Raw genomic sequence first — 25,483 nt, 5'->3', positions numbered from 1 at the left:
TAATTTAATTTAAATAGCCAAAAGATTCAAAATCGTTTTCGTTTTGAATGTTTTTAAAGTACATATGTATTTTATTATGCTTAGTGTGACCTAGTAATGCATACTACTATTCTGCATATCGTCTATGGCTTATTTTACTCTATAGTTAAAACAGTTTCGAATTATCAATTAAGAAATTCAATTCATAAAAAATAATAAAATTTATATGATATTTTTCAGTTTATAGGAATACTTCTTTTCCTTCAATACATTTTTATAATTAATACTTATTTGATCCAACTAGAAGACGAAACATTTATTAAAAAGCGCCGTAATGGACGGTATTGCTCTTCCTTTAAATAAGTCAATTTTTCCGAATGTACCGGGCTATTTCGAAGTGCTAGAAACACCCAACGGGACTGCCATATGACGCGCAGCTGGGAATAACTATAAGATGAGTCATTTCAGCTCTCGTCAACCCCTAGAACGTCCTTCGGTCCTGCTCCCTTTCCATTGTGCCAAAAATAGCAACGGTGCATTTCTTCGGTACTTTTGCTTGCGACTGCTATTCCAATTTATCCAGGAATAATATCCGTCGTATAAATGATTGCTAAATGAAGAAAAAGAACATAATCTAATAACGAAATAAAAGTATTGAAAGCGAGTTTACGCTTAAAAAACATGAAACTTTTTCGTGCATCGAATGCAAAATCATACTTGTCGCGAAGGGTGAGTCAGCTACCCTCCCCTGATGACGGTCAAGGAGACCATTGGAGGAAGTGTTCGATGGATGGAAGGAGGAATTTGGTAGTGAGCGGGAGTGAAACGATGGTGCGTGATTGGCCAACGTTCGGGGTCTGAATTTGTGGTGGGGTTGAACGGTGCGAGCGTAGGATCGGCAGAAGGAAGAGTGGAAGAGTGATTCGCCGGTGTTACCTGGTGTTACGTGCCGTGGAATCACTAGCCGGTCAGTCAGTGTACTGCCTCCATCCTGCCCTTGAACGTTTGGCTGGACGGTGTTGCGCTTGCCTATCTCTCTAAGTGACAACTGACAGGTCAGTGCTCTTTGCCGCCGATGCATTCTATCTACGATCATCTAAATTGCATGCGCTTTCAAGTGTATAAAAAAGCATACGGTGATATTTTCGTTGACGTATCAAAGCGAACCGGCTTTCTTCGTTGCCGTTCGAAGAAAGGCGGTATCGTGTATCGTGTGTGTATACTTGCATGTTTTTAAGAAGACGAAAACTGGTCGAAGACGATCGGTATCGGTTAGTCACTCGAATCATTCTTCCTGCGCCTGAACTTGGAAATCGCCATAAGGATAATATACTTTTGAGGATATCGATCGTCTTCATTATTCGCCGATCGAAAATGGAGGGGTGTGGTCAAATCTCCATACGCGTTCTGTACACCTACGAATCTGAATCGTTGATACGAAACAATAAATTTTTTTATTTTTTTTTCTTTTATATAGCAGGCGTTTAAAATATTTTATCATAGCGTCTTGTATAAATTACTATTATACTTTTGCGATATTTGAATATCTAAAATAAGAAATATTATTACCACCCTTCGTGTTTTACACAATTTATAATCCGTAGAAATATATTTTTGTATATGCCGGTAAACATTTGAAATAATAATTAAGCTTGAAATAAATGAGTCATACGAATTTTGGAAGCATTGGCCATTAAGTAAGTAAGTACTTATCGCTGGGCTCTTGTGAGTCCGTTAGGATGATAGGATGGGACAAGGGCGTGGTTTTGACAGATGCACTCCGCCGCGCATCAGGCACACAAATGCGCTTCTGGTTGCCGACTGGCAAGCACGCTTTTATCCTTGTAATCGCAAGTATTTACTGCCTTTCGTCAGGAGCTAGATTTCTGGAAAAGTTAATTTTTCCATTGAAAATATTTGGAAACAAATAATAGTAATTAAGTAATTATTTCAAGTAAAACAATAATGAAACAAATATTCTTTTTAATAAATAGTTGCCTTGGTGGACTCATTACATTGCAGTACATGCAATACAAATTGCATTTTTCTCTAATTAAATCTACACATATTCATGCGTGGTATCTTCATAAGGGAGAATCCAGCGGTATTTGCATCTTATCATGTCTCGGACAAGTTGGCTCGTTTCAAGGCAAACGAGCAGATATTTCGAATAAGTAAAACACTCTAGAAATTCTGTTTATCGATTTGTATAGCAGACACAATTTTTATTTGCGATGTCTCGTACGTATAACACATCGGTTTACTCTTGAACATAACGAGTATGATAACTTGTATCTATGTATTTGCAATTTAGTGCGTCCAAACTAGATAAATATCTGATGACAAATCCATACTTCCACTAGAAGATTTCTTTAAATAAGATTCAGTCATTTATCTGAAAATAAATACATTTTTATAATCTATTCTAATAGCACGTATTTTACATCTATGCCTTTTAATAATTCTGATATATACTTCTGTTATCTACAAATGCTTGCGTGTTAATGGAAAAAGAACGAGGATCGAGGTAAATCCCACGCGATGTATTAAAAAATCACCTTTTTACCATTGACCATGAAAGTCGAGGTCGTCGATACGTTATGTAGTACGCATAGATAGCTGTGAAGAGTTCAGATACCCCACTCTTCGACCCCCGCATTGCCAATCGATGAAACCGTCTGCCACCAGTCGACCGCTCCCCCGATGCAACCCTACATGTATAAAACCGACACGTATATATTTACACGACAGCCCCAAAGGGGCGCGCGCGCACCGCTATTTCATTCACGTTCCGGAAGAGAAATATCCTAAGACTTTTTCGAGCACACTCAAGGTCGATTCTGGACTAGAACCTAGAACACAATCTACAGTTGAATCTAGAATATAATGGGATGATTAATAAAAAGAAAATATTAAAGAGCTTTAAATTTATTAAACAAATGGTAGAATATTTATCGTACGTTCCTGACGAAATGAGTGCCTTCTGAACACGAGTGTATCACCCCTTATTTGTCAAGTATCACAATCGGGATGTCGCTTGTCATGCAGAAGCGTAATGACGAAAGCAATCTGCAATCAAGATTGGGTCAGAGGGTTCTCTTCAGAGTTCTTTATTCATTCACGGTGTATACCTTGGTACTCGTTCACGAAATCTTGACCGCTGAAGAGGATTCCTTCCGCATCGGTTACTGCGTCGAAATAGCGGTATAATTTAATGTATGACGTGGCTTTCATCGTTCGCGGTGAATTCTTGCTTTTCTTATAACTATAAACGCAGCTAAATATTTGTTAATTACGAAGATATATCGAAATCTATACCTTAATATTGATAAGGTTAATGAGGTTAACGAGATTAACAAAATTAAATTAGGGCACTTCAATAGAAATTTTTATGATACTTTTGGAGCCTGAAAAATTCATTTTATACGATAAGGACAAAAAGAAGTGTATTTTCAAGTCTGCGAGCAGGACAAGCCGCTTGGTAACACGTAATACGTCCCTGAACGTACGCGCCACCGCTCGATACGATACGCGCGCGTCCAGGGTTCGTTAGCCGTCACGGTTGCACGAAAGAGAGAGGAAGAGAAGAAGAAAGAGAGAAAAAGAGGGCGTTTGTATCGCGTTTGCTCGGAGCGCGAGCGCAACACGGAATCATCGCAAGCAAACGCATTTTCTAGCCATGCTGCACGCTTTTACGTGGGTATTTGACGGTATACGTAGGTGGCCAAGCGTGTGCGCAGTCCACCAGCACCATTAACTGGTCAATGCAATAGCCAAACGCCACACGAGTCCGCTCAGAAACGAACCGCTGCATACGCCACTGAGGGTCCTCCATTAAACGCGATTACCCAAGTTAATTGGCAGGCCGCGCGAACTCGTTAGCCGTCAGCCGTAAGATCTCTCTTTACCACGAACCCACGACAATGTCTGCCCAGAAACCTTTGGACGATTAACTGATCTTATCGATTCCACCGGATGCGTTTACAGTCGATCGGTTCCAGACACACGCCGGTCCGTTCACCAGACTTACGTAGAAGTTATGAATAATGCGCGCGATCCCTTTGCAGCTGTTCATATCTTCTTTAGCTAAAAATATATATTATAAATGTTCAATGTACAAGATATGTATGAATGACGTCAAAATTCGAATAATTACTGTTGTTTATGACAAAATACTAAACGTTCTTTATGGTAATTATAGTACAGAGATTTCAAGATACCCAGTTAAACGTGAGTCTCATATGATATGTTCAATCTCGCGATGAGCATGGCTCGTCGAAGCGTAGCGTACACCGACGCGTCCTGCAAACCGGCTAGCGCGTCGGTGCGAGCAACCTAGTTTCCTTATTAACTTGCAGACCTCTTTTCTCCTCGCGAGATCAAGTAGGATTTATCGTGATTTCTCTTCGGACACTGGCGTACTGAAGCTGTTTTTAGCCCTCCTCTTCCCCCTCGTTGTATCATGATAATCCAATGAGATACATCTTTTAGAATCATCGAGGACTACCGTTGCTTTCTTGACTTTTGTGAAATCGACCGACTTAACTTTGTAACATGCCGCGAAATCGTACGATATCAAGCATTTGAATAAGACTACATTAATTTTGGCATTACTATGAGATTCTTTATTATGTATAAAGGCTTGTTTCTTTTTCATAAAGTTATATACAATTTTGAAAAATGAAACTAGCCTTGAGAAGATTAATTCGTATGTATTGGACATACTCAAACGTGTTAACCGTACAACTAAAGCAATCTCCTCTTCTTTTGTTACCGTTACGCATAACGCAGACCAGTGGGTGCTTTCGTATGCGTGCACTCAATGCAAGACTCCTACACGTGTACCGACGATAGGGAGAGAAGAAATATTCAACAAGCGGATACGTAAAGGACACGAACGTGTTTCACAGTTGCGTATTCAGCCTCTTTCGAGCTCTCTCTATATACAGCCATACGGCTGGCTACCATATAAGGACCTATACACAGCCTTGTCGATGCTGACCCACCGTTGGAACGTATCCCTTGAAACGTTCTCTTGGAGCCACTGATGTACGCTATATCTGTACCTTCTCATCCTTCTTGAATCTGTAATTTCTTCCATTCTGTTCTTTTTGTCTTATCGCACTTGTGTATATTTCTTATTGCCTGTTGCAGGATTAGTCTATATTTAACTGATTTTAGAACAAATATAATCATAAGAAATTTTGAAAGAAATAGCTTCTCAAGATAGATTGAATACTGTTCTTCATTAGAAAGTACTTCGATGTTAGATTTTGCTAGAGAGTGAAATTTGTTTCCCGATTTTTTAAAAATATGCTTGTAAAAAATATCGTAGGTTCAGAACTTTTATGTAACACATTTAACGCGACTTGCTCTTTGAAATATAAATAATGTTGATTTCTCTCCAACGATAATGGAACTCCAAGAAGCATTGTGTCATAGTCATAACAGTTTCAAGTACTGATAAAGGTTTTGCGACTTTGAACCAGTGAGTCCGCTTCATGAAATGTACAAGTTTCTTCTGAAGTACAAGTTTCGATGTAAAAGTACAATGTACAATCTTCTTGGCTAGTGATATTTTCTTCTGTTCAAAACAGTCGTTGAAATGCCTAAAAGTAACGAATATAAGCGACGTAAATAAGGAAAAAACGAAGTGGAAGCGAAAACACAAAAAGAAATGGTAGGGAGAGTCCGACGAATATGAGTCATTCTAGCTTCAGTGGTGCACAAGCTTTTTTAATTGTACACTCCCGCTGGTCAAACGTGCAAAACTGTATTCATTTGCGAATATACTTCATATTGCTATAATATTGCACATAGTGAACAGGACAAATCTTGTACACGGAAATTATCATACGATTTTTAAGATTTTGAGATCGCTTAGGTACCGTGAATGCGAAGCATTGTCGATTGTGCATCACTGCTCCAACAACTGTAAAATGTAAAAGAACCGTGAGTGCCGGATTCGATGTATGAACATATGACGAGTCTTTCTGTCAAGTTCCTTACGACGGAACGTGCATGGATTATTAATTATATTTCGACATACATTAAAACCATTTTATTATTTACGTTTCATGAATATATATACGCAGTACATACAAATGCTTTGCAAAACAGTTTATGACGAAGTACTTTTATTATGAATTTATTTGTTGTTTATGAATTTTTTTAATTCTTAAAATTTGGTAAAATACATAAATATAGTGTAGTATAGTAGAAGGATTTTATAAATTCGTAAATTTATAAATTTGTTTGATTAAAGCAAATATAATTTGTGAGATTAAACTGAGTGAATGAGAATCCTGGTTCATAAAAATGTCGACGTTTCAGTAAGAATTCACAGAGGAGGATATGTGACCAGAAAGGAAATGGAAAGAAACGCGAACCGGAAGTAGCAAGCTTTAGCTTCCGCTTCGTAACGCATTAGTTACTGGCGTGTAATACGAAATTTAGACAACAAAGAATCTCCAGACAGATTTTATTAATGAGAGATATCGTATCTTGCTTGCGTTTCTCTAATAACATTTTTACACAAACCAAGTCCGACTAGATACGATTAAACGAGTCCACTAATTGCAATTAACGTAACACGTTGCATTTTAAGATGTTACGTGTCCGATTATGTTCCGACATAATTATGGCCAATCCGTTATTTTCACTTATAAAAAGGAAAAAAGAAACACGAACAAGAGGAGACTGTAAAATACTAGACAAGGAATACTTGCCTACCTTTGCATTCACTAGAAACGGTGCCGTTATTCGTCCGGAATTTATAGTACTTGCATCTGTCTACATCTTCCATCAATTGAAAAATCTCTTGCTTTACAATCCTTCTGCATTTTCTCAATTCTTCATATTTAATATGTACAAATCTAGAAAATAGAGTAATGTATAATATACTAACCATGTATAATGTACAATAAAAATAATTAGACTTAATTATGTTTATAAAAATTCATACTTTTATAAATATAATTAATAAAATAGGTACTCTACTTTGAATATTTTCACATATCTTTACATATAATATGTATTATATGCATTTTTGTATCTTCAAATTTTCCATAATTGCATAAAACTGCGCAGTTTTGTAATAATATACAGTGACGCAAAAATAGTAAAATATCAAATTGTACGTTTGGAAAGAAACTACAAAAAATGGTAGAAAAATTGCAGATTATGTAGTAGTAGAGTAAGTGCAGTGTAACCTAATGTGTAGAGTGAATCAAATCTTTTGCTTTATAATCCTTCTGTGTCTTCTTGATCTTTTATATTTAATATTTATGAATCTAAAAAATGAAATAATGTATAATATATAATAATAATATATAATAATGCAAAAATGTTAAAATTTCAAATTTATACGTTTGAAAAGAAATAACAAAGAATGGTAGAAAAATGGTAGGTTGTGAGGTGGCAGAGTAAACGTAACGTACTGTAGTATAGAGTAAATTAAATCCAATTTGAAATTTTCCATGCATTATATGCATTATATGAAAGAATTTTCAACGTTTAAATTCCGACGTTTCTGCCAATATGCATTGAAAGCGTCGCGAGGAGCATTCGATATCGATATGTTTGGTCGATAGACGCGCACACTCGAATGCGCGTATCACGTTTGTGTACACAGGCTTCGTTCGATTCTCGGTAACACGATGACAATGAACCGACTCGTTCGCTGACACTTGCAGATTCTCGCTTCTTCTTGTTTCCGATATATCCGACGCTCAATCATTGTTCAACCGAGAATAAAGAAAATGGGCTAAAAGTTGCAGCAAGTATCGCGATTCGGAGCGATATACAGCTGTATATCGTTTACATATGTCACGAAAGTATTCTTACACTTTTTATGAACATATTACGTGTGTTATACGAAACATTTAAAAATTTTTTTAATGTCGAAATGGCATCCAACTATCATGATTATATTGATAAAACCATAAATGATTTTGGAAATGTATACAACAGTTCCAAATACTTAAGACAAGTATATATTTTACAGGGATCACAAAAGTATAAACAAGTAATCGTCAGCAACATTAGTAAGTCTCAGTATTCAATGAGATCATTTTCAATTATTAATACACAGTACATGTTTAAGATAATAAATAAGGTAATAAATACATTTTATATTTGACATATTTTATTTAGTAAACTACATTAATTTTTTACTAAATATAACTTTATATTGAATATCTTATAACTTCTATATATTTTTTCAGACTGAATTCAAATTTTTCCAATATAATTTTTGCACTTTTAAATTTCCCATAAATATATAAAAAGCTGCATTCTGTCAGTATGAAGAAAATAAACAATTTTTTAAAAAAAGATTCGGCAACTTACATATATGTAGATGGCAAAAACTCTAACTCTAGTTAAATCTTTCTTAACTTTTGCTACGAATTTTTCGAGCAACCTTAATATTTGAATACTTACCATAGGAAACTTGTACGTATATATTGTGTATATTATATAAAATATCTTGAAATTTCGTTAGAGATAGTTCAAGAATAATTGGATTCTGTTTTGTTATGAATATAACTTGTTCGTTTTCTGGGCAGCTTTTGTTCAACTGGAGGGTAAACAAAAACATATCGTGTTCACGGACAAAACCCGACAGGTCATTTCAGATTATAGTTCTAGTTGTTGATGTCAGTTTTATAATTGGAAATTCTTCTGGACATCGATATTCAAACGAAACTCTTGCGGGTAGCAAAGTACAAATAAAAGAGATTGTTACTTTTAGATTAGGGACGGAAAATTTGTGTTATAAAATCTTATAATTTCTTAAATAGTTATAAATTTATTTGTGACGTTTTTGGATATTAACAAGTAATCTATCGAGGTTATATTATACAAATTATTTTTGTAATTAAAATATATGTAATTATAATACACAGTTATTATATCTTATTTAATCAATGATACACAATTGATGTTATGAAATATTTTTGTTAACATAAAGAAATGTTTGCTTGTTTCAGATTGAAGAGTACAACACATCATCATGTCGAATCCGTCGTTGAAAGACCTGCCAAAAGTAGCCTTAGACTTGAAAAGCGAGTTAGAAGGTTTCAATCATGGCTGTATGAAGAAAGCCGCGACCGCTGAAAAGAACGTTCTACCTTCCGCTGAAGGTACAACGCAAATATTTGTTACTTCTCTCTCCCAAAATCATTGTATTACAGAATTATTTGAATGTAATTCTTACGATTCAATATCCTGTAACTTTATAGACATATAGAGCTCTAATATTAATAATTTTGTTTCTGAAAATTATCGATTATAATGCATGTAATACTGTAATATGTAGACGTGCGACAAGAACGACAACATTCTGAATTAATCCACGATGTGGAGACGTTTAAACCAGATCAATTGAAACATGCCGATACGAAAGAGAAGATCATATTACCCAATGCCAAAGGTATCATAGAAACTTATCTGATTTTTAGGGGAATACTTGATTCTCAGATTCCCCGCTTCTACTTTGGACGGGATCAAAAGGAGGGTATGCTGTTGCTTTTGGTGCTTCGAGGTGACCAAAATATACGTGACCAAACCAAGCTTATTCACTTTCGCTTTCAGCCGCTTAGAAGGAATTGTTTTGCATGTCCAATTAGGTTGTCAGTTGTCGGTAGTCTTGTACTCTGTACTGCGTCCACGATAACAACACGATGTTACGTCCACTATCGCGATAAACATTTTTTTGAAATATCCCAATAACAATAAGGCTTTAATGTTCCTTGCTAGAGGAAACTATTTAAAAATAATATATATACTTTCTTTGCATTAATAAATAAGTTCTCTGTAAAAAATTTATATTTATTCGTAATTCTGATAAAATTGGGCAACTACAATGGTTTTAAAATAATTTCATGGTATAGCGACACAGTGAAATTGTTACATAAATATATAGTTGGTGTAATTTCACTGGTTTCCACGGTGACCTTACCTTCACCGTTTTCATAGTTTTCTCTTACATATTTCATATTCCATTCTTTAATCTCGATTTATGCCTTACAGATGTAGCTGCGGAGAAGACTCAACAAACGCTTATGTCAGGCATCGAGACATTCGACCCAAGCAGTCTGAAGCACACCGAAACTCAAGAAAAGATTTTCCTACCTGATATGGATGGTCAGTATTGTACTTCATGACTTTCATATATTTTGTTTACCTTTCATAATTTTTGAGAGAAATTATTAATTTGATCCAAGGAAAACGTTAACAAGTCAAATTTTTCTGTGCAGTGATTCAGCAGGAGAAAGAAAAGCAAGAGCTGATCTCTGACATTGAGAATTTCAATCCTGCAAAATTGAAACACGCGGAAACGCTTGAGAAAAATCCCTTGCCTACCAAAGAAGGTGAGCTAGAATTCGAAGTAAATATATTATTAATAAAAGACAATATTTTTCTTATCAAGATGATGTTTCTTTTTGTTTTAGCAATCGACGCAGAAAAGATAGCTGCTTAAAGGAAGCTTTTAAAATGAAAAGAACGGAAAAGAAAGGAAGCAGCGACTCGTCATTTCTTCCATTTTCTATATCGTGACATTTTATAACAATTATTCATACATTGTCGACAAGAAAAAAGGAGAATGCGAAACACTGTGTTAATGTAATCTTATGATTATACTTATCCTACCGCCATGAGCGTCCCTTTCGGCGAGACGCACAAGTCGATTTTTACACAAAACTATTAACAACGGAACGACGATGAAGGTTCAGGTCCAAATTTAATTTAAAAGACAAGAAAAAAGAAAAAAATATGCGATAAAACTCCACAAGCCATTGATCTGATTCCTAAAGTTACCAGCCTTAAATAACTTTGGGCTTGCATCGACATCCGTCTTTAATACTAACTCGCCAAAGGATGTACTTTTTATACTAAGAAAGCTGCACGCAGGCAAAACGTTATTTTCGATAGCAACAAAATTGGTAGCATTGCATGCGTTACAGAATATCGCAATGGTACAGCGGTTGATCTTATATTTCTGTAAAAATCATATTTTATATAAGGGGCTATTGTACTTTTTTAATATTTCGTACACATCGCATTGTCATTCCGATGAAAATTATGACGAATAAAAAAGTAATTTGTAAGAAGGTGTTTTGTAATATTTGAACCTCTTTTGAAGTTTTTTTTATCGAGTTTAGTATTAATTAAATTTATATATAAAAGAGTAATGTAATATTATTTATATAATGTATCTTGGAAAATACTCCTTTCGAACCGTCGCGCGAAAATACAAACAAAGGAAATGTGTTCACTAAAGGTCCTTTGGAAATATAAACACAACCAAAAGTGCCAAATGAAAGATTATGATTGGTTGAAAAGATCTTTTCGTCCAATAGTCTTAGAGAAATCTATCTTAATAGGAAGCTAATGAAGAGAACCTGTTGCTAGTCCTTTGTTAGCCATGCTACGACGATAATTGCAAAGTAACAGTTACGTTGTACGATTTAAAAAATTTTTGTGTGGCTCGATAATCTCGAATCGAAGAAATTCCTCGACCTATTAATTATTTCTCTTCAAACAGGTACAATTCTGTTTACAACTAACTTTTTGTCTTTTATTTCCACAGTAAGTATTCATGATTAACGATAGACAAAAACATCTTTTCGTACTTTCCCAATAATGGAAGTTATTATCATGAGTTGATAAAAAAAAAATCTTTAGAATTTCGCAATATTTAGACGGCCACTTACGATTATTACTTTGTTATGTTTAACGAAAATACGCGTAATTCGTATTTTTAATAAAAAAGAAAAACAGTTTCATTATTTCTTTTAGTGATATAAGATGGAAATATCTCCTAGAAAACCATTGAAACGTACGCAAGAACCTATTGATGAATGGTTACAAAATGAAGGATATTTCAGGAAACATGCACCTAGAGATCCAACTTGCTTGTTCAGAGCAGTTAGCGAACAAGTTTACTTGACACAACACTATCATATAAGAGTAAGAAAAGAATGTGTGGAGTTCATGAGAAAAACAAAACATTTATTTTCGGAGGTGGATATGCTGTATTTGGTTAATTCTTAATTAATATCTATATAAACATTTTAGTTAATACGTATTCTTTTGTAGGGTATATCGATTCCATTTGAAGATTATTTAGAACAAATGATATGTTTTACGGAATGGGGTGGCATGACTGAAATCCAAGCTATGTCATTACTTTATAAAAGAGAATTCATTATATTTAGTAGTCAAAAGCAAGCGAATCATAATGTTACAAATAATGGTTTTAAGGATATAATATATTTATGCCATACACCACAAAAACAGTATGAAAGTATTTATACAAAGGATTTTGTTGCAAACGCTGCTTTTTGTCAATGTATGTGTTCTATTAGATTTTTAATATTTTTTTATTTATAATATAAATATAAATTATAAACATTTTATAAATTATTTGTAGCTATTGTCTATCAAGTGTTATATAAAGATGTTTTTCAAATGGCCAATATAGAGGGTACTGTTCATAAAATGTTACATGATAGAACAGCTACATTTAGACATGATAAGTTTTTCCTTAAAGGCAATCTAGAGATCCGAGAGTAAGTCAAATAATAATTATGTCATTAATACATGGTTCAAAATGTTATTGTAGATTCAATTTATTTATGTTTAGCCAATTAGCTGCAGAGATATATAATAAAATTGACAATGGAACTGATGAGGTTGATGATGCACGGGCCATAATAAAAAATATACCACCTTTTCCTTATAGAATTGCTAAAGCTCTTGATCCCAATATCTATCGTAATACTGACTTTGATATATGGCATGAAATTAGAAGAGGTAACAAAAATTGATTTGTACTAAAAATATCATAATTTCATTAAAAGAAGAAAATAAATCGTATTTTAGAAGTGAAAAATGCAGGATGGACTAGGCACAATAGTCATGAACTCCAAATTGGTGGCAAATGTTTGGTACAAGTGGACTTTAATGAGGAAGATTTTGACAAAACCAATAATAATAGCATTTATGTGTCTTCTCTTGGAAAGGATGTTAATGATAATGATACAAAAATATTGCAAAAGAAAAGCAGTGATCCCATATTTTACTATGGACATATTCAAGAAATGGGTAAAAGTCAGGGACCTGTATTAGTCTTTATTGAAGAGTTAGGAGAAAAAAGGATTGTGCCATATTCAGCTCTTAAACCATTACCCCTAAAGAAAAATAAACAGGCCAATTGGCTACCAGTTTGCAAAAAGAATCTACTCTTAGATTCAAGTTAGTACTTAGAAATGAATTAAACGTATTAGAAACAAATTTTTATATTTTTTGTAAATATTTATTCTGTATTGTAATAGATCAAAAATGGAGAAAAGCATGCAGTGCATCATCGCGTAAAACTAAAGACTCTAATATGAACATTTTATCAAATAATATTGATAAAAATGAAAATAATGATAATATTGTCAGTGATATTAATGAGAATAATTTTCAGTGGAAGGAAGGATCATTGTAAGTATCTTATCATGATAATTATTTAATAAATCTATCTTTTTCTTCTGTATTACAAGTCTCTATTTTATTGTAGAAAAGTGGATCATCAAGAATATGAGAATTATTCAATGGATAAGTGTGCTAATTACTCAATTGATGTAAGCTATAAAAAATTGTTTAATTATTGTAAAATCCAAATGCGTGTAAATTATTATAGCAAAATATTTTCTTTTATAGAATTCTGTTGAAATGTTTCCTACAAAAATGGTTCTGGATAACACTCAGTCTTCTACAATAGATATCGGAAGGCAAGAAAATAATAAAGAACGTAAAGAAAAAGATTCATTCTCGCATAAAAACTCCGAAAATAATTGTATAAGAAATTCAAAATCTGATAGTGCAACGAATAATGATAATAATGTCAGTTTTAACTCGTATTCTAAACAAAAGATGCAGAAAGATATATATTACACACCATATGCTGGTATGTAATTAAAGACAAAACTTACTTAAATTATCATTGTTATTTCTATGTCGTGAATTGTTTATGTTTTTTTTTAATATTTCAGGAGATTCTAATGCTCAAATAGATCATATGCTACGTTCTATTAATTGTTCTGTACAAAAAAGTATTGATGTAAATGGTAGTGATTTGCCGCTATCAGGTAATTGTGCAAATTACTTTTATATACATAACTTGATAATGAATTTCATAAATAACCTTTTTTGCATTCCTGTAGATCCATTCACATTGAGATTTTTTTACAATTTAGGATTAGAGGTAAGGATCAATTGTTACAAACTAATTCGCAGCTATATATTTATTTATTTCAAACTATTTTGTAGTATTTTCGTGGTGGTGCTAATTGGAATTATTTAACAAATGTACAGTCGCCTGATTTTGGACAGTGGTATCAAGGTATGTTATCTCTATATTTTTTATATTATATTAATCTTACTTATTATATTAACCTTATATTTATTCATTTGTCAATTGAAAAGGTGCATCTCCGAATGAAGAAGAAATTACAAATATCACGAATATGATCCAAGATTGTACACTTACGCAACAAAAGAAAGAGCCTAACAATGATCAGAAAGAAATTGGCACTCAATCACTGTACCAAGAAAACGAAAATAGATACGTAAATGATATCAAAAATACACAGATTCAGAAGACTGAAGTTCAAAGAGGAAATGATGGGAAAGAAACATCGTATTCGTCTCGCGATAATAAATTAGAATATGCAAATAAGGAATCTTCTCGTTTAAATAGAAATGGATTAGGTCCACGATATAAGAAAAATTCAGAGAGTAAGTAATAGACAGTTTGAATAATTATATCCGTATGCACAATTTTAATAAATACTTGTCTTTTATATAGATCGACATCGATCTGCTTCGCATTTTTCTAATCAGTATTCAAGCAACGGATCAAACTCTAAACTTTCCAAATTGGATAGAGATGCAAAAGAAGATAGTATGAATGTTCAACCTTCACAATCAATACATCAGCAGCTACACACTCCTGCAAATGCAATGAATACTTATCAAGCGTCTTACATGCAACAAGGCATGTATTCCGGACTGCCGTATTATGGCAATGAAGCGGAAGCATTCGCAAATCCTTACTATTCCCTTAATCCAAGTTTTATACCAATCCCGTGCTTATCACATTCTGATATACATGACAACAACAATGTGCAGCCGTTCTCGCCGCATCTGTGTCCTGGAATAGATTACGCACAAGCTTATTCTGGCCTATGCCCGCCGTACTTATGCCCTCCGCCAACCCCATATAATATACCTCCACAAAATATACCTGAACACTGGTATGCTGTTGCTGGTCAACCACATTATATGCAGTATGCACCAGTTTTATCTGTACCAGCGGAAACAACTTGCACCGGAGTAGTACAAAATGCTAATCAAAACGTTCCTTCTTAAAAGTATTTTGCAGTTACTACATATATCATAAAACTAGGTTTTCGTTAACCAGTGTTCTTGCATATGAAACGATTCGTCAGATTCTGTGAAGGTATATATGTAAAAAAGTTCTTATTATTTCTATATAACTTATAGTTTTATGTAGTTCTAAATTAAGCTAGGATTAAACGCGAAGATAAGACATAACTGCATAATCTTAATAAGTCATTGTTAACTGTATGATCAATATCATTAACACGTTTAGGTACATAAAGATATATTATAAAAAGAGTTTTACGAACTATTAAGAAATATAGTACGTATATAGTATTACAAATTACAGTACAAGTTTAATTTCGATGTAGCTTTCGTGATAGATTATATCATTAAAAAATGATAGTATAAATTATTTATCTTCGATATTGGTAGTTGCAATACCTGTATAATAACATTCATTACATTCTTCATTTGGCATAGCCTTGTTACGGTACATAAGCCGCTCAAATAACAGTTTCTGAAATTTTATGCAGGTGACGTTCTAGTTCATTAATATATTTGGCCGTTCATACTTCTATACTTCATTTGTTAAAACAATATTTTCCCTAATAAAAAGCAATACAATAAAAAATGAACATTTATCTTTCCATTTCCGTGAAATAAAATTCTAATTGTTATTCGATCGTTATTAAATTTGAATTAAATTTCGTCCTCCTGCGTTGCTGCCAACTAATCATACGTAATGAACAAATGTCCCTAGAAGTGCTTTTGTTTCACTTCGAATACTCAATTTTATATTTAACGTAGAAGAAATATAATAAATATTTGTAATTGATTTAATAAAAAAGATTTATAATCTCTCTTTTTCTTGGTCCTTTTATTATTATTTGTAAGAGTTAATTGCTTTCGGATCAGTCTTAAAATCTCTACCATCGAATGGGTACAGTTCTAAACCGGTGAAGAAGGTGCGCGCTCGAGATCTTTCAATATACAAACACCGTGGTTCTGTTCGCTGTATTCCACGCCATGACTAAAATTTGTTGGAAGAGTAGGAGTGCAGTAGCTGTGACAGGTCAAACGGTGAATAGCGAAATTACTTAATATTCACTCGTTCGAAGGATTTCTCGTATCGTAACAACGTTGACAGATTTATCCTCGGTTCGTTATTTCTGTTTCGTGAATTATCGTTAGCCGCGAGGATTTGCTATTTTCGTAGGAACTGCAGAACTTGGAAGACAAGAGGAGAGCAAGCGCAGAAACTGAAAAGAATGGAGGTTGGTTACGATTAATTATTTCGAAATTTATGTCCGTATGATCGATAACACTGTATCCTCTGGAAACGCAATGTACATACCCTGTGTCATGTTACTCCTGAAAAAGAAAACATTCATTGTTGTTCCTGGTATATTCGTTATTTCAGTTCTTCTAATTAGATAATTAGTAAATTAAATAATTAATCGTCGAATACACGCATGTTCTCCTGACGTGTTATTTGCTATTATATGGTGATTGTTTTCTTATCTTTGATTAAATAATAATCACGTTCATATTGTATTTTTTAATTTTTGTGTATTCATTGTGACATAGAATGTAGCGCGATAAATTAGATTTTTCATAATTGTCTTTGAAAATCATTTAATTTTATAAAGGACACAGGATGTCTTGGGAGAACTTTAATGAATAACTTTACTAATATGTTTGATAGATCATTGTCAATCAAAAAAGTTTTACATGCTATATTGTTTCATTCGTTTTCCAAATAATCGTTTATTCTACCAAGTACCATATAAAATGCAAACTAAAGATAAACGGCAGAGTGTTTATGATGCTTAGTCTGATTTTAGATACATATGCATGACTAATACAAATAACATGTATTACAAGTGACAGCATCGGAAATGAAATTTCTAGAAAGAAATGGCAAGAATCATTAAAATATCAAATAAATTTATATTTATAGAATAATATGATCTGTTTAGTTCAGATTAAGCTACCAAATATACTAGTAAAATTATGTGGTTTCTTCTTGATGTTTATTCTGCTATGTATTTTTGTACATATATTGTGATTATAGGTGGATGAATGTTCAGCTGGTGGTGATAGTGGAGCCGAAGAAGATGAAGATGATGCATCTTCTCATGGATCTAGAAGTAACAGTAGTAGTAGCAGTATAAGTGGAAGTAGTACTTCAACTGATAGCGGAGATGATAGTGGAGAAGAACATGGCACAAGTGGCAGTGAAAGTCATAGTTCTGGCGAAGAAGATGAAGATGAAAATGAGAACACAGAATACTCTGTCAAAGCGGAGAGTCCAGATACTTTGGTGCTGTCTGAAATTTCATATTTTATGGAAATACATTTTTGTTAACAAAAATTTCGTTTCTAGAAATGGGAAACATGTATTGCTGTAAACACTAAGATAAAATTACCACAAGATCTTTGCGAACATGTAGCTGTTTTCAAGGAATTTCTGGATTATCCTTATATTTGGAACGAATGCCTTACCGAAAATCAAAGAGAAGCTCTTTGCAACCTTTTACCAGCTTTCCCAAAAGACTGCGATGTAGAAGCTGAAACAGAGAAAACATTGCGTATGTTATTCGAACGTGAAAATCACAGGTTAGATGCAACTAATTATTTCCAGTAATTTTTTGAAAGAAATCTATCTTTTTTATAATATTGTTTTTATATTTATTTATATCAGATTTGGTGTAGCACCTTTGGATGCATTTCACAGTCATCTATCTGCTGGTCATTACCGCCCAGATATTAGAAGAATGTGTAGCTTAGTCCGTAAGGCACAGCAGAGAAGATTACTATTCGAGGAACGGAAAAGATCTTATGAACTAGCCAGTCAATTACTGAAATCTAGAGAAAGTTTGCTGTCTAACGCGTATAAGCAAGGTTTTTGTCAACCAGCGCAACGCACGGTGTCAAAGGTCCAATGGAGGAAACCAAAACCTGCTATGGGTAAGTTAAGCTTCTGCTGTGATTGATTGTAAAAAATTTTCTGGCTGTTTATACTTCCCCCACACTCCAGCCGTTTGGCAGAGAAGTATGTAGTAACTTCCGAGGGACAATACTAACAAGCAATGAACTGACAGTTGAAGAAAAAACGCAACTGCGCTATTTGGAGGAACTGAATGCACTGAGGACAGAGCTCGGAGCGAGCGCAAAGTTAGCGGCCGACACAACGTCCGAGAATGAAGAGAACTATCCGCACTATCAAATGTCCGGCGCTAAGCAGAAGAAGAAGAGACGCACTTTGGTTGGAGTTCAAGGATTGTCCATTCGGGGTTTGCAATTAGATCACGTGGATGAGTTTATTCGACCTGTTTTCTCCACGCTGCAACGAGCGGAATATGCCACGAATAGGTCTCTATTTATTCGCGAACAGACCGAGGATACGTATCGCGAAATGTTACTTGAACATAAAAAGAGAAGAGCTCGGCGTGATGTACGTGAAATAATTTTTTAAGAAATTAAGTTGTGTGAATAAGAAATTCAATCATATTAGGGTACTAATGTTCATCATATTTTTTTAGGTTCATCCGGAATTAAATACACAAGGTATCGCTCTTGCTGACTTAACTCAAAGAGCACAAATTGGACAGAAGCACAAAATATCAGTTGGCCCTACCATACGTATCACACCAGCGAAGAAACGTATGAAATTGGAGCAATCTCCACTTTGTCCACCGACGCCAAGATTAACGAATTCTAATTCGATAAAACACGAGAGTGATAACAGTGATTATTCTCATACGACGGATGAAAACAGACATTCCAATACATTGGATATAGATCATAGAATGTTAACGCCAATTAAGTCAGAACCCATAGATGCATACGAGATGCATCAGATGTCCAAAAAGAAGTTAAGTCCCATTACACCGAAGGTTAGCAAATCTTCCATGATAGTTACGCCAGAAATAAAGAAAGAGGTGGAAGACATGGAGTACGATGACATAAAAACGGAACTAAGTACGGGAGTGAACGAAGACGCCCCGTTAGAAACAGAAGAAGAAGAGGAAAACGATAAGAAAGAGCTTGATTTGGATAGCATCGACATGATGCAGCTTCCAATACAACTCGACGATGGAATTGATATATTGGATGATGTGAAGTGCGAAGATGAAGGAGTTATATCGATACCAGATAAAGAAATCGCTGTTCCATCTAATGAAGACGCTATCGACATTAATAATGGGGCAGAATTAATGCAGGAGACACATGCTTGTTTCTTCTCGCTATTAAGAGATGCATTTACCTCAAAAGGTGAATACAGAATGAGCACAGGAGAAATGAGGGATGCTATTACTCAGTGGCAAGGAAACCCCATTTCACCATTAAATGATTGGTATTCTCTGGCATCCTCTTGGCCAGCGTTGGTTCCATTGGCTTTAGGATTTCTTGCTGGGGAACTCACTTACTCTCAAGAGATCGGTGACCGACAAGAAAGAGAATCAGAACTTGTTCCCTATTTAGAAAACAAGGGAAATGGAGTCTACGCATGGATCGGAGCTGGACGAGACTCAGACTCTCGTCTGTCGGACTTATGTGCGAAGTTCTTAATGCACAAAGATTCACTAGGTCTACCGTCTGCAATCTCCACTTGCTCTCCAGTAGCTGTGAAGCAACAAAATCAAGTGCCTCAAGCTAGTAACAGCAACGTTAACAGTAATTCTGGAAGTGGAAATGTAAATTCGAGCGGCAGAGATAGTAGTCCAGCGATAGAATCGATCAGTGTCGATGGTGGATCTATCAATACTGTCGCAGAATGGGAGCCACCTCGTGCTCTGTGGCCCACAGAATGGAAGGTTCGACCATCCACGGTGGAAGAACGAGAAGAATTTAGGAGGCAGGAACGTATGCGTTATGCTGCTCCTCATAAAGCATTTACATATAGAATGCACGGTTATGCCTCCGTCGTAGGTCCGGTGAAAGGCATTTATCAACACAATGTTGGTATGTTTGATTATACAATCTTTTATAAAAAAGATATATGTGTATAATTAAAGAAATTATTATTTATATTATATTTAATTCGTATAACAGCTTCTGGTTTGACCAAAGCTCGTGGACATTCGTTGTTGGTAGCAGATCGGCCAAACTTTGTGACTATCTTAGCTTTAGTCAGAGACGCTACTGCAAGGCTTCCCAATGGTGAAGGAACTCGGGCTGACATCTGTCAGCTACTAAAAGATTCTCAGTACATTAGGGAACAGACAGAAAGTGATGATAAGGAAGGATACTTACATTCTGTCGTATCTGGAGCTTTGGACAGATTGCACTACGAAACAGATCCCTGTGTACGATATTACCCACGACGCAAGGAATGGCTATACCTTCATCGAGCTCGTTCAGAATCAGAATTTGGTTTGTACCTTATTGAAATGTATTATTCTTATGTTATATATTTCATAGATGACGTCATACATTTTCTTCTCTTATAGAAATGTATCATCAACAACTACAAGGTGTTGCAAAGAATAAGAAGAATGGTGGCAGTATGTCTCGAAAGGCACTTCCTCCAGTCATAAAACCGGCTAATGTTAATAAAGAACAATCTCCTAATAACAGTAAAGAAACTACACCTAAAAAAGAAAGAAAGGCCACATCCACTACTCAACCTGTTATTTCGAGGTAAATATCAAATTTTATCGTGTGAAAAATGTTTTGAACAGCATATCGATTGTACGCTTTTCTTTTTACAGAAAAGAGCAGAAGAAAACCGAGGAGAAAAATATCAATGATCATTCCGCTACAACAGAACAATCGGCTGTGGTCACAAACGTAGTGACAACAATCAGTACGCCAGCGACTTCAGTAATTTCTATGTCAGGTACCACTGTTCCGGTTACGTCTCTACCTACGTCTTCTACTTCTATTAGTACCATTACCGTAGAAAAGGATGTAACAACTAGTGACGTAAAACCACAAATCACTACAAACGTTCCAGCGAAGAAGGCAGCGAACATCGGTGGAAAACCGGTCGCTGTTGTAAAAACAAGTGCTCAAAGTTTACTACAATCGAATCAGCAGCATTTTCCGCATCATCAAATTCAAGTATCAACATCCGCTGGTCTACAAACTATTAGATTATCTGGACATTCTGTGCTACATTCTGCACAGCCTGTAGTAGCCAGCAGTGCTTCTAATGTAACAAATGTAACCACCAATTTAACCACTATATTGCCTCCTACTAAAGTACCAAGTCAACAACAACAACAACAACAATCGCAACAAACACAACAACAACAACAAACAATAGTGACTAATCAAGCGGGAAAAAGTATCTTGCAAACTGCTAATATAAAACAGCAACAATCTCAACAACAACATGTACTACCTGGAAAGACATTGTTAGCTTCTCAAATAAAATTGGTCAGTTCTGGACAGATCAAGTCGCTTCTTACGAGTCATGGACTTCAGGGTCAGACAATATTTATTAAACAATCATCGCCATCCAGTAATCAATCACAACAAATACAACAGCAACAATTAAAGGTACGAATTGTTCAAGTAGGTCATCATTTTTTATTTTAATAACTATTAATAGCTTTAACGATTTAATATATTCATGTAACTTTAGCAGCAACAACAACAGCAACAACAAATCCAACAGAGAGTTGTTACCAATCAACAACAATCGCTACAAACATCTGGTATGCAACGCATAATTGCGCAGATAGGAGGGAAACCAATCGCAGTACAGATTCAACAGTCACCGCATCAGCAACAACAGCAGAAGATATTGGCGAAGGTTCTAACCAGTTCTGGTAGTGGCCAGCTTATCTCGGTGGAAAATCTCCTTGCTCAGAAAGGATTGAAGTTGGCGACCACAACTGGCCACGCTAATCAACTCAACAGACAAGGGAAGCAGGTCATACAAACTCAGTATCAGGTATACTCTCAATTTAAATTTTTATAATTTCTAATTTTAATTCTAAATTAAATTTTTATGGAACATTTTCAATGTGGTGTTTAGGTAGTATCGCAAGCGCAGACTTCTTCAGGTCAGTCGAAGATCATAGCCAGTACGCAGCAACAACAACAGACACAGCAAGCACAAACCGTTCGGATGGTGACAGCTCAGTTGGCTGGCAAGCCAATAGTTTTAGCAAGTGGTAACAAAAACGTAGGAGTTGGAGTGAGCAGCGGTGGAAGCGTAGTACTTGGAAAGCAACAATCATCGCAACAGACACAGCAGCAACCTATCATTTTACCGAGTCAGTTACTTAACATCAAAACGTTGCACGGTTTGAAGGTGATACCGACTCCTGCCGGATTGAAAACTACGGGTGCAGCAGTCTACGCGCGAGTTATTGCTCCAACTACCATAACTTCGTCTCAATCGACGGGAAATCAACAGCAGACTATTCAGACGCAACCACCGAGAAATAACACCTACAGTACACCTTGACAAAATTGATGTCGCTGTCTTTTTTCATTTATCCTCGTTCCAACTTATTTTAATCTCTTATAATTCTGAATTTTCTGACGAACACACGATTTATATGTATAAAAACAAAACGTAAAAAATGAAGAAGAAACGAAAAGCGTAATAGATCAGTAAAGCTTATACATAGAATTGCGTTATGTTATGTACTATATTTTAGGTCAGGTAAAATGAAAAAAAGAAAATCGTGCAGTTTTTTCGACAGGTTGATCGGGATCAAGGCACAATGCTATATCAGGACATTTAAAATGAAAACACACGCGGTCGTGAAGATTTTTTTATATTAAGTGTCGAATTATTTACAAATGCATGGTACGATTTTAAATACAAAACCACCGTTTCTTCGTTCTCTTGTATCAAGAAGATTCTTGCAGCGTTGCATGTAATACATAAATAAAACTTATTACATAACGGTATCATTTAAATTATATTTTACAAGTTCTCTTTGTGCATCGTCTCTACGTTGTAGGAAAATTTAATTATGAAATACCTAGGCAGCAATAGCCACCGCGTCTTTGGTCCGTTTTCTGGTAAGAGGATATCATACGAAAGACATCATTACAAAAGTCATTGATCTATGTACAAAATTTCACGAAATACGAAGTATAGATTCATAGAAAAAGATACAGAAGAAAAAGCACCTGAACAAAAGGCGCATTTATGTTCACAAAGTTAAGAGTGCATGATGTTCGTTTAACTCAATATCCTCTTCGCTGTAGTGTCAACTTATTTCCAAAAGAAATGGTCCATATAATTATGTTTCCTCGGAGTTCCATATATCTTGGAATATGTCTATTAGATTGTTCACACCTATCAAGTATCCATCTTCATGATTTCCGACTTTCCACTCGGCATCGTGACAAATCCTTGGCAAATGTTGTGGTAGAGGTAACGTTTTAGCAAAATCAATCATCCAAATGCCAGCATTTTTGGTATCGTGAACGAACAACAAGCTAGACCCGACAACTTCATGCGAGGCAAAGAACGGCGATGCTTTCAGCGTAGTTCTAATCGCCTTTAGACGTTGGATATACTTGGGTACAGCGTGTTGATAGCCTTCCACGAAACGTCTCAGCGCCTCCGTAACCTAATTAATTAAAAAGCCGATTTTAAAATCAGATTACTATTATGATCTATCAACTTAATTCATTGGTAAGCTATCGACAAACCTGTTCCCGAGTCCTCGTCGTTTTGAAGTCTTTCGACGAACCTCCATGAGCAAGTTTAATACCTTCTACGCGGAAGCCTAACGTAGCTGTACTGGAAATCGTTTCACGCCAGACCATGTATCTTGGTTTTGTGACTCCTTGCACTCGACGTTCCTCAGCACTTGGTGCAGATGGGTCCACTTGTATCATTTTCTCGTACATGTCTTTTCGTAACTACATGGAAAAATTAAAGATTTGAAAAATTGAAATTGAGTTTCAAGAATTGAAGAACCCTGGTCCTGCTATTCTCCTCACTTCTTCATATTTTCATTGATCGTTCAGATATCTTCCTTGTTTTTCAAGTGCTTTATTTATAAAAGTTGTGGAATAAACAAAAGATAGAAAAATTATATCAAATATTTATATTTATATTGAATAGCAAAGTTAAGAAAAAGTATGTAAAGTATAAAAAATTAGGTAATTCAGGGAAAGTTTTAGTTTATCGATCGAACTTTGAAACTTTACTTACAATATTATTCGATGTTAATTCATATTAAATTAATATCATACCTTAGGTCTTTCTTTGGCTTTCGCAAGTTCCGATTCCAAATACGTCCTGACTCCAACTTTGCAATCCATCACACAAGGATGTTCAAAGTCTCCGAGAAGATCTTGCAGCTGCAAGTAAGAGGACACTACGATCCTCTTAGTCACATTGTCACCATTACCATCCTTTGGATGTGTTTCGCCTGCATCATGCTCCTCGACATTCCCTTCTTCTGTATCGTTTACATCTAAAACACCTTTGAACTCTGGAACGTACGGCCTCAATACGTCGTTCATTAACAGACGAAAGCAAGCTTCTTCCTGAGGGCAGAGTTTCTTTAGAATCGTCCCTGGAGTGGGCCCCGCTCTGAAGTTTCCTTGATGACCCGCTAGTTGGACCTAAAATTAATAGCAAAATTTTCTATTATAAACTTTTTAACACTAATTGTACTATTTACTAGTAGAATTTCATATCAGAATTGTTATTTAAAATATTAATTTATGAGTTTCTTTTCTGGCAAAAGGCCATAAGATAAATTGATGAATTGAGTAAATTTTATTTAGTTTCAGTTTTTTAATATTAACTGATAACTTTCATGTTTCAACCAATATCTGATACCAATTTTGAAGTATTTTAATTTCTTTCAAAGAACTTAAAAAATAGAAATAACTTACTTACCCATGGATACCGTTGTTTCTTGTAGGTTTGGAAAAAAGGTGTCCAGTGAACTATATTCCTAAGTTTTCTCCATCCTGACGACTGAAACAAAATTAAACGAGAATCTCATCAAAAAGCTCTCTTATCTCTTCCATCATCACTAATATTAAAATCAAGTTTCAACTTTAACCCAAATATCGATTCCAAGGAGACTTTATTGTTCAGTAATAGAAAGAAACATTTAGTATATCTGGAAGAACACAGTTTCCCGTCGTTACCTTCGACGTCTTT

At 35.0% G+C, this 25,483-nt stretch overlaps 4 protein-coding genes and 1 long non-coding RNA gene across 24 annotated transcripts in view; 3 read left to right on the top strand and 2 right to left on the bottom strand.

The window, feature by feature from the left end:
- The first annotated feature begins 309 nt into the window (after positions 1-309).
- LOC126863525 (thymosin beta) lies at positions 310-11,093 on the top strand. Of its 7 annotated transcripts, XM_050613811.1 has the most exons (7): positions 7,632-8,095; positions 8,205-8,433; positions 8,970-9,122; positions 9,299-9,412; positions 10,012-10,125; positions 10,239-10,352; positions 10,434-11,093. In XM_050613811.1, the coding sequence occupies exons 3-7, from the start codon at positions 8,993-8,995 to the stop codon at positions 10,460-10,462; spliced, it is 501 nt and encodes a 166-aa protein (XP_050469768.1). In that variant the 5' UTR covers positions 7,632-8,095; positions 8,205-8,433; positions 8,970-8,992; the 3' UTR covers positions 10,463-11,093. The 7 variants fall into 7 exon arrangements, with proteins under 7 accessions (XP_050469767.1, XP_050469774.1, XP_050469768.1 ...); XM_050613810.1 differs by lacking the exons at positions 7,632-8,095; positions 8,205-8,433 and adding an exon at positions 310-1,034; XM_050613812.1 differs by lacking the exon at positions 8,205-8,433.
- On the bottom strand, positions 1,946-7,562 carry LOC126863532 (uncharacterized). Of its 12 annotated transcripts, none has more exons than XR_007688883.1 (5): positions 7,419-7,550; positions 6,944-7,271; positions 6,712-6,854; positions 3,111-5,588; positions 1,946-3,048 (listed from the first exon to the last, which is right to left on the bottom strand). It is a non-coding gene; the product is annotated as an uncharacterized LOC126863532 (long non-coding RNA). The 12 variants fall into 12 exon arrangements; XR_007688891.1 differs by having other exon boundaries at positions 1,946-2,463; positions 2,538-3,048; positions 6,944-7,430; XR_007688888.1 differs by having other exon boundaries at positions 1,946-2,374; positions 2,538-3,048; positions 6,944-7,430.
- A 130-nt stretch (positions 11,094-11,223) lies between the features above and the next one.
- On the top strand, positions 11,224-15,801 carry LOC126863460 (uncharacterized). Of its 2 annotated transcripts, none has more exons than XM_050613662.1 (14): positions 11,224-11,527; positions 11,782-12,006; positions 12,082-12,334; positions 12,416-12,554; positions 12,629-12,798; positions 12,868-13,239; positions 13,320-13,473; positions 13,550-13,613; positions 13,693-13,939; positions 14,025-14,120; positions 14,196-14,236; positions 14,302-14,374; positions 14,458-14,769; positions 14,840-15,801. In XM_050613662.1, exons 2-14 carry the CDS (start codon positions 11,791-11,793, stop codon positions 15,400-15,402), a joined length of 2,700 nt encoding a protein of 899 aa, XP_050469619.1. In that variant the 5' UTR covers positions 11,224-11,527; positions 11,782-11,790; the 3' UTR covers positions 15,403-15,801. The 2 variants fall into 2 exon arrangements, with proteins under 2 accessions (XP_050469619.1, XP_050469620.1); XM_050613663.1 differs by having other exon boundaries at positions 11,224-11,571.
- Positions 15,802-16,358: 557 nt separating this feature from the next.
- On the top strand, positions 16,359-23,256 carry LOC126863448 (nuclear factor related to kappa-B-binding protein). 2 transcript variants are annotated; one of them, XM_050613630.1, is made up of 11 exons: positions 16,359-16,652; positions 17,453-17,701; positions 17,765-17,997; positions 18,083-18,348; positions 18,483-18,835; positions 18,924-20,346; positions 20,437-20,757; positions 20,835-21,024; positions 21,096-21,888; positions 21,977-22,285; positions 22,370-23,256. In XM_050613630.1, the coding sequence occupies exons 1-11, from the start codon at positions 16,647-16,649 to the stop codon at positions 22,802-22,804; spliced, it is 4,578 nt and encodes a 1,525-aa protein (XP_050469587.1). In that variant the 5' UTR covers positions 16,359-16,646; the 3' UTR covers positions 22,805-23,256. The 2 variants fall into 2 exon arrangements, with proteins under 2 accessions (XP_050469587.1, XP_050469586.1); XM_050613629.1 differs by having other exon boundaries at positions 16,361-16,652; positions 21,974-22,285.
- LOC126863461 (uncharacterized) overlaps positions 23,104-25,483 on the bottom strand; it is a 27,493-nt gene continuing 25,113 nt past the window's right edge. The window contains exons 6-9 of the mRNA XM_050613664.1: positions 25,214-25,294; positions 24,559-24,933; positions 24,010-24,222; positions 23,104-23,927 (exon numbers count right to left, since the gene is read on the bottom strand). Of these exons, the coding sequence (XP_050469621.1) occupies positions 23,595-23,927; positions 24,010-24,222; positions 24,559-24,933; positions 25,214-25,294 (1,002 nt within the window). The 3' untranslated portion in view covers positions 23,104-23,594. The remainder of the gene's footprint in view (positions 23,928-24,009; positions 24,223-24,558; positions 24,934-25,213; positions 25,295-25,483) is intronic.

The sequence above is a fragment of the Bombus huntii genome, chromosome 3 (genome assembly GCF_024542735.1).
Source record: "Bombus huntii isolate Logan2020A chromosome 3, iyBomHunt1.1, whole genome shotgun sequence".
Classification (NCBI taxonomy): domain Eukaryota; kingdom Metazoa; phylum Arthropoda; class Insecta; order Hymenoptera; family Apidae; genus Bombus; species Bombus huntii.
This window is presented reverse-complemented; position numbering and strand designations above follow the sequence as displayed.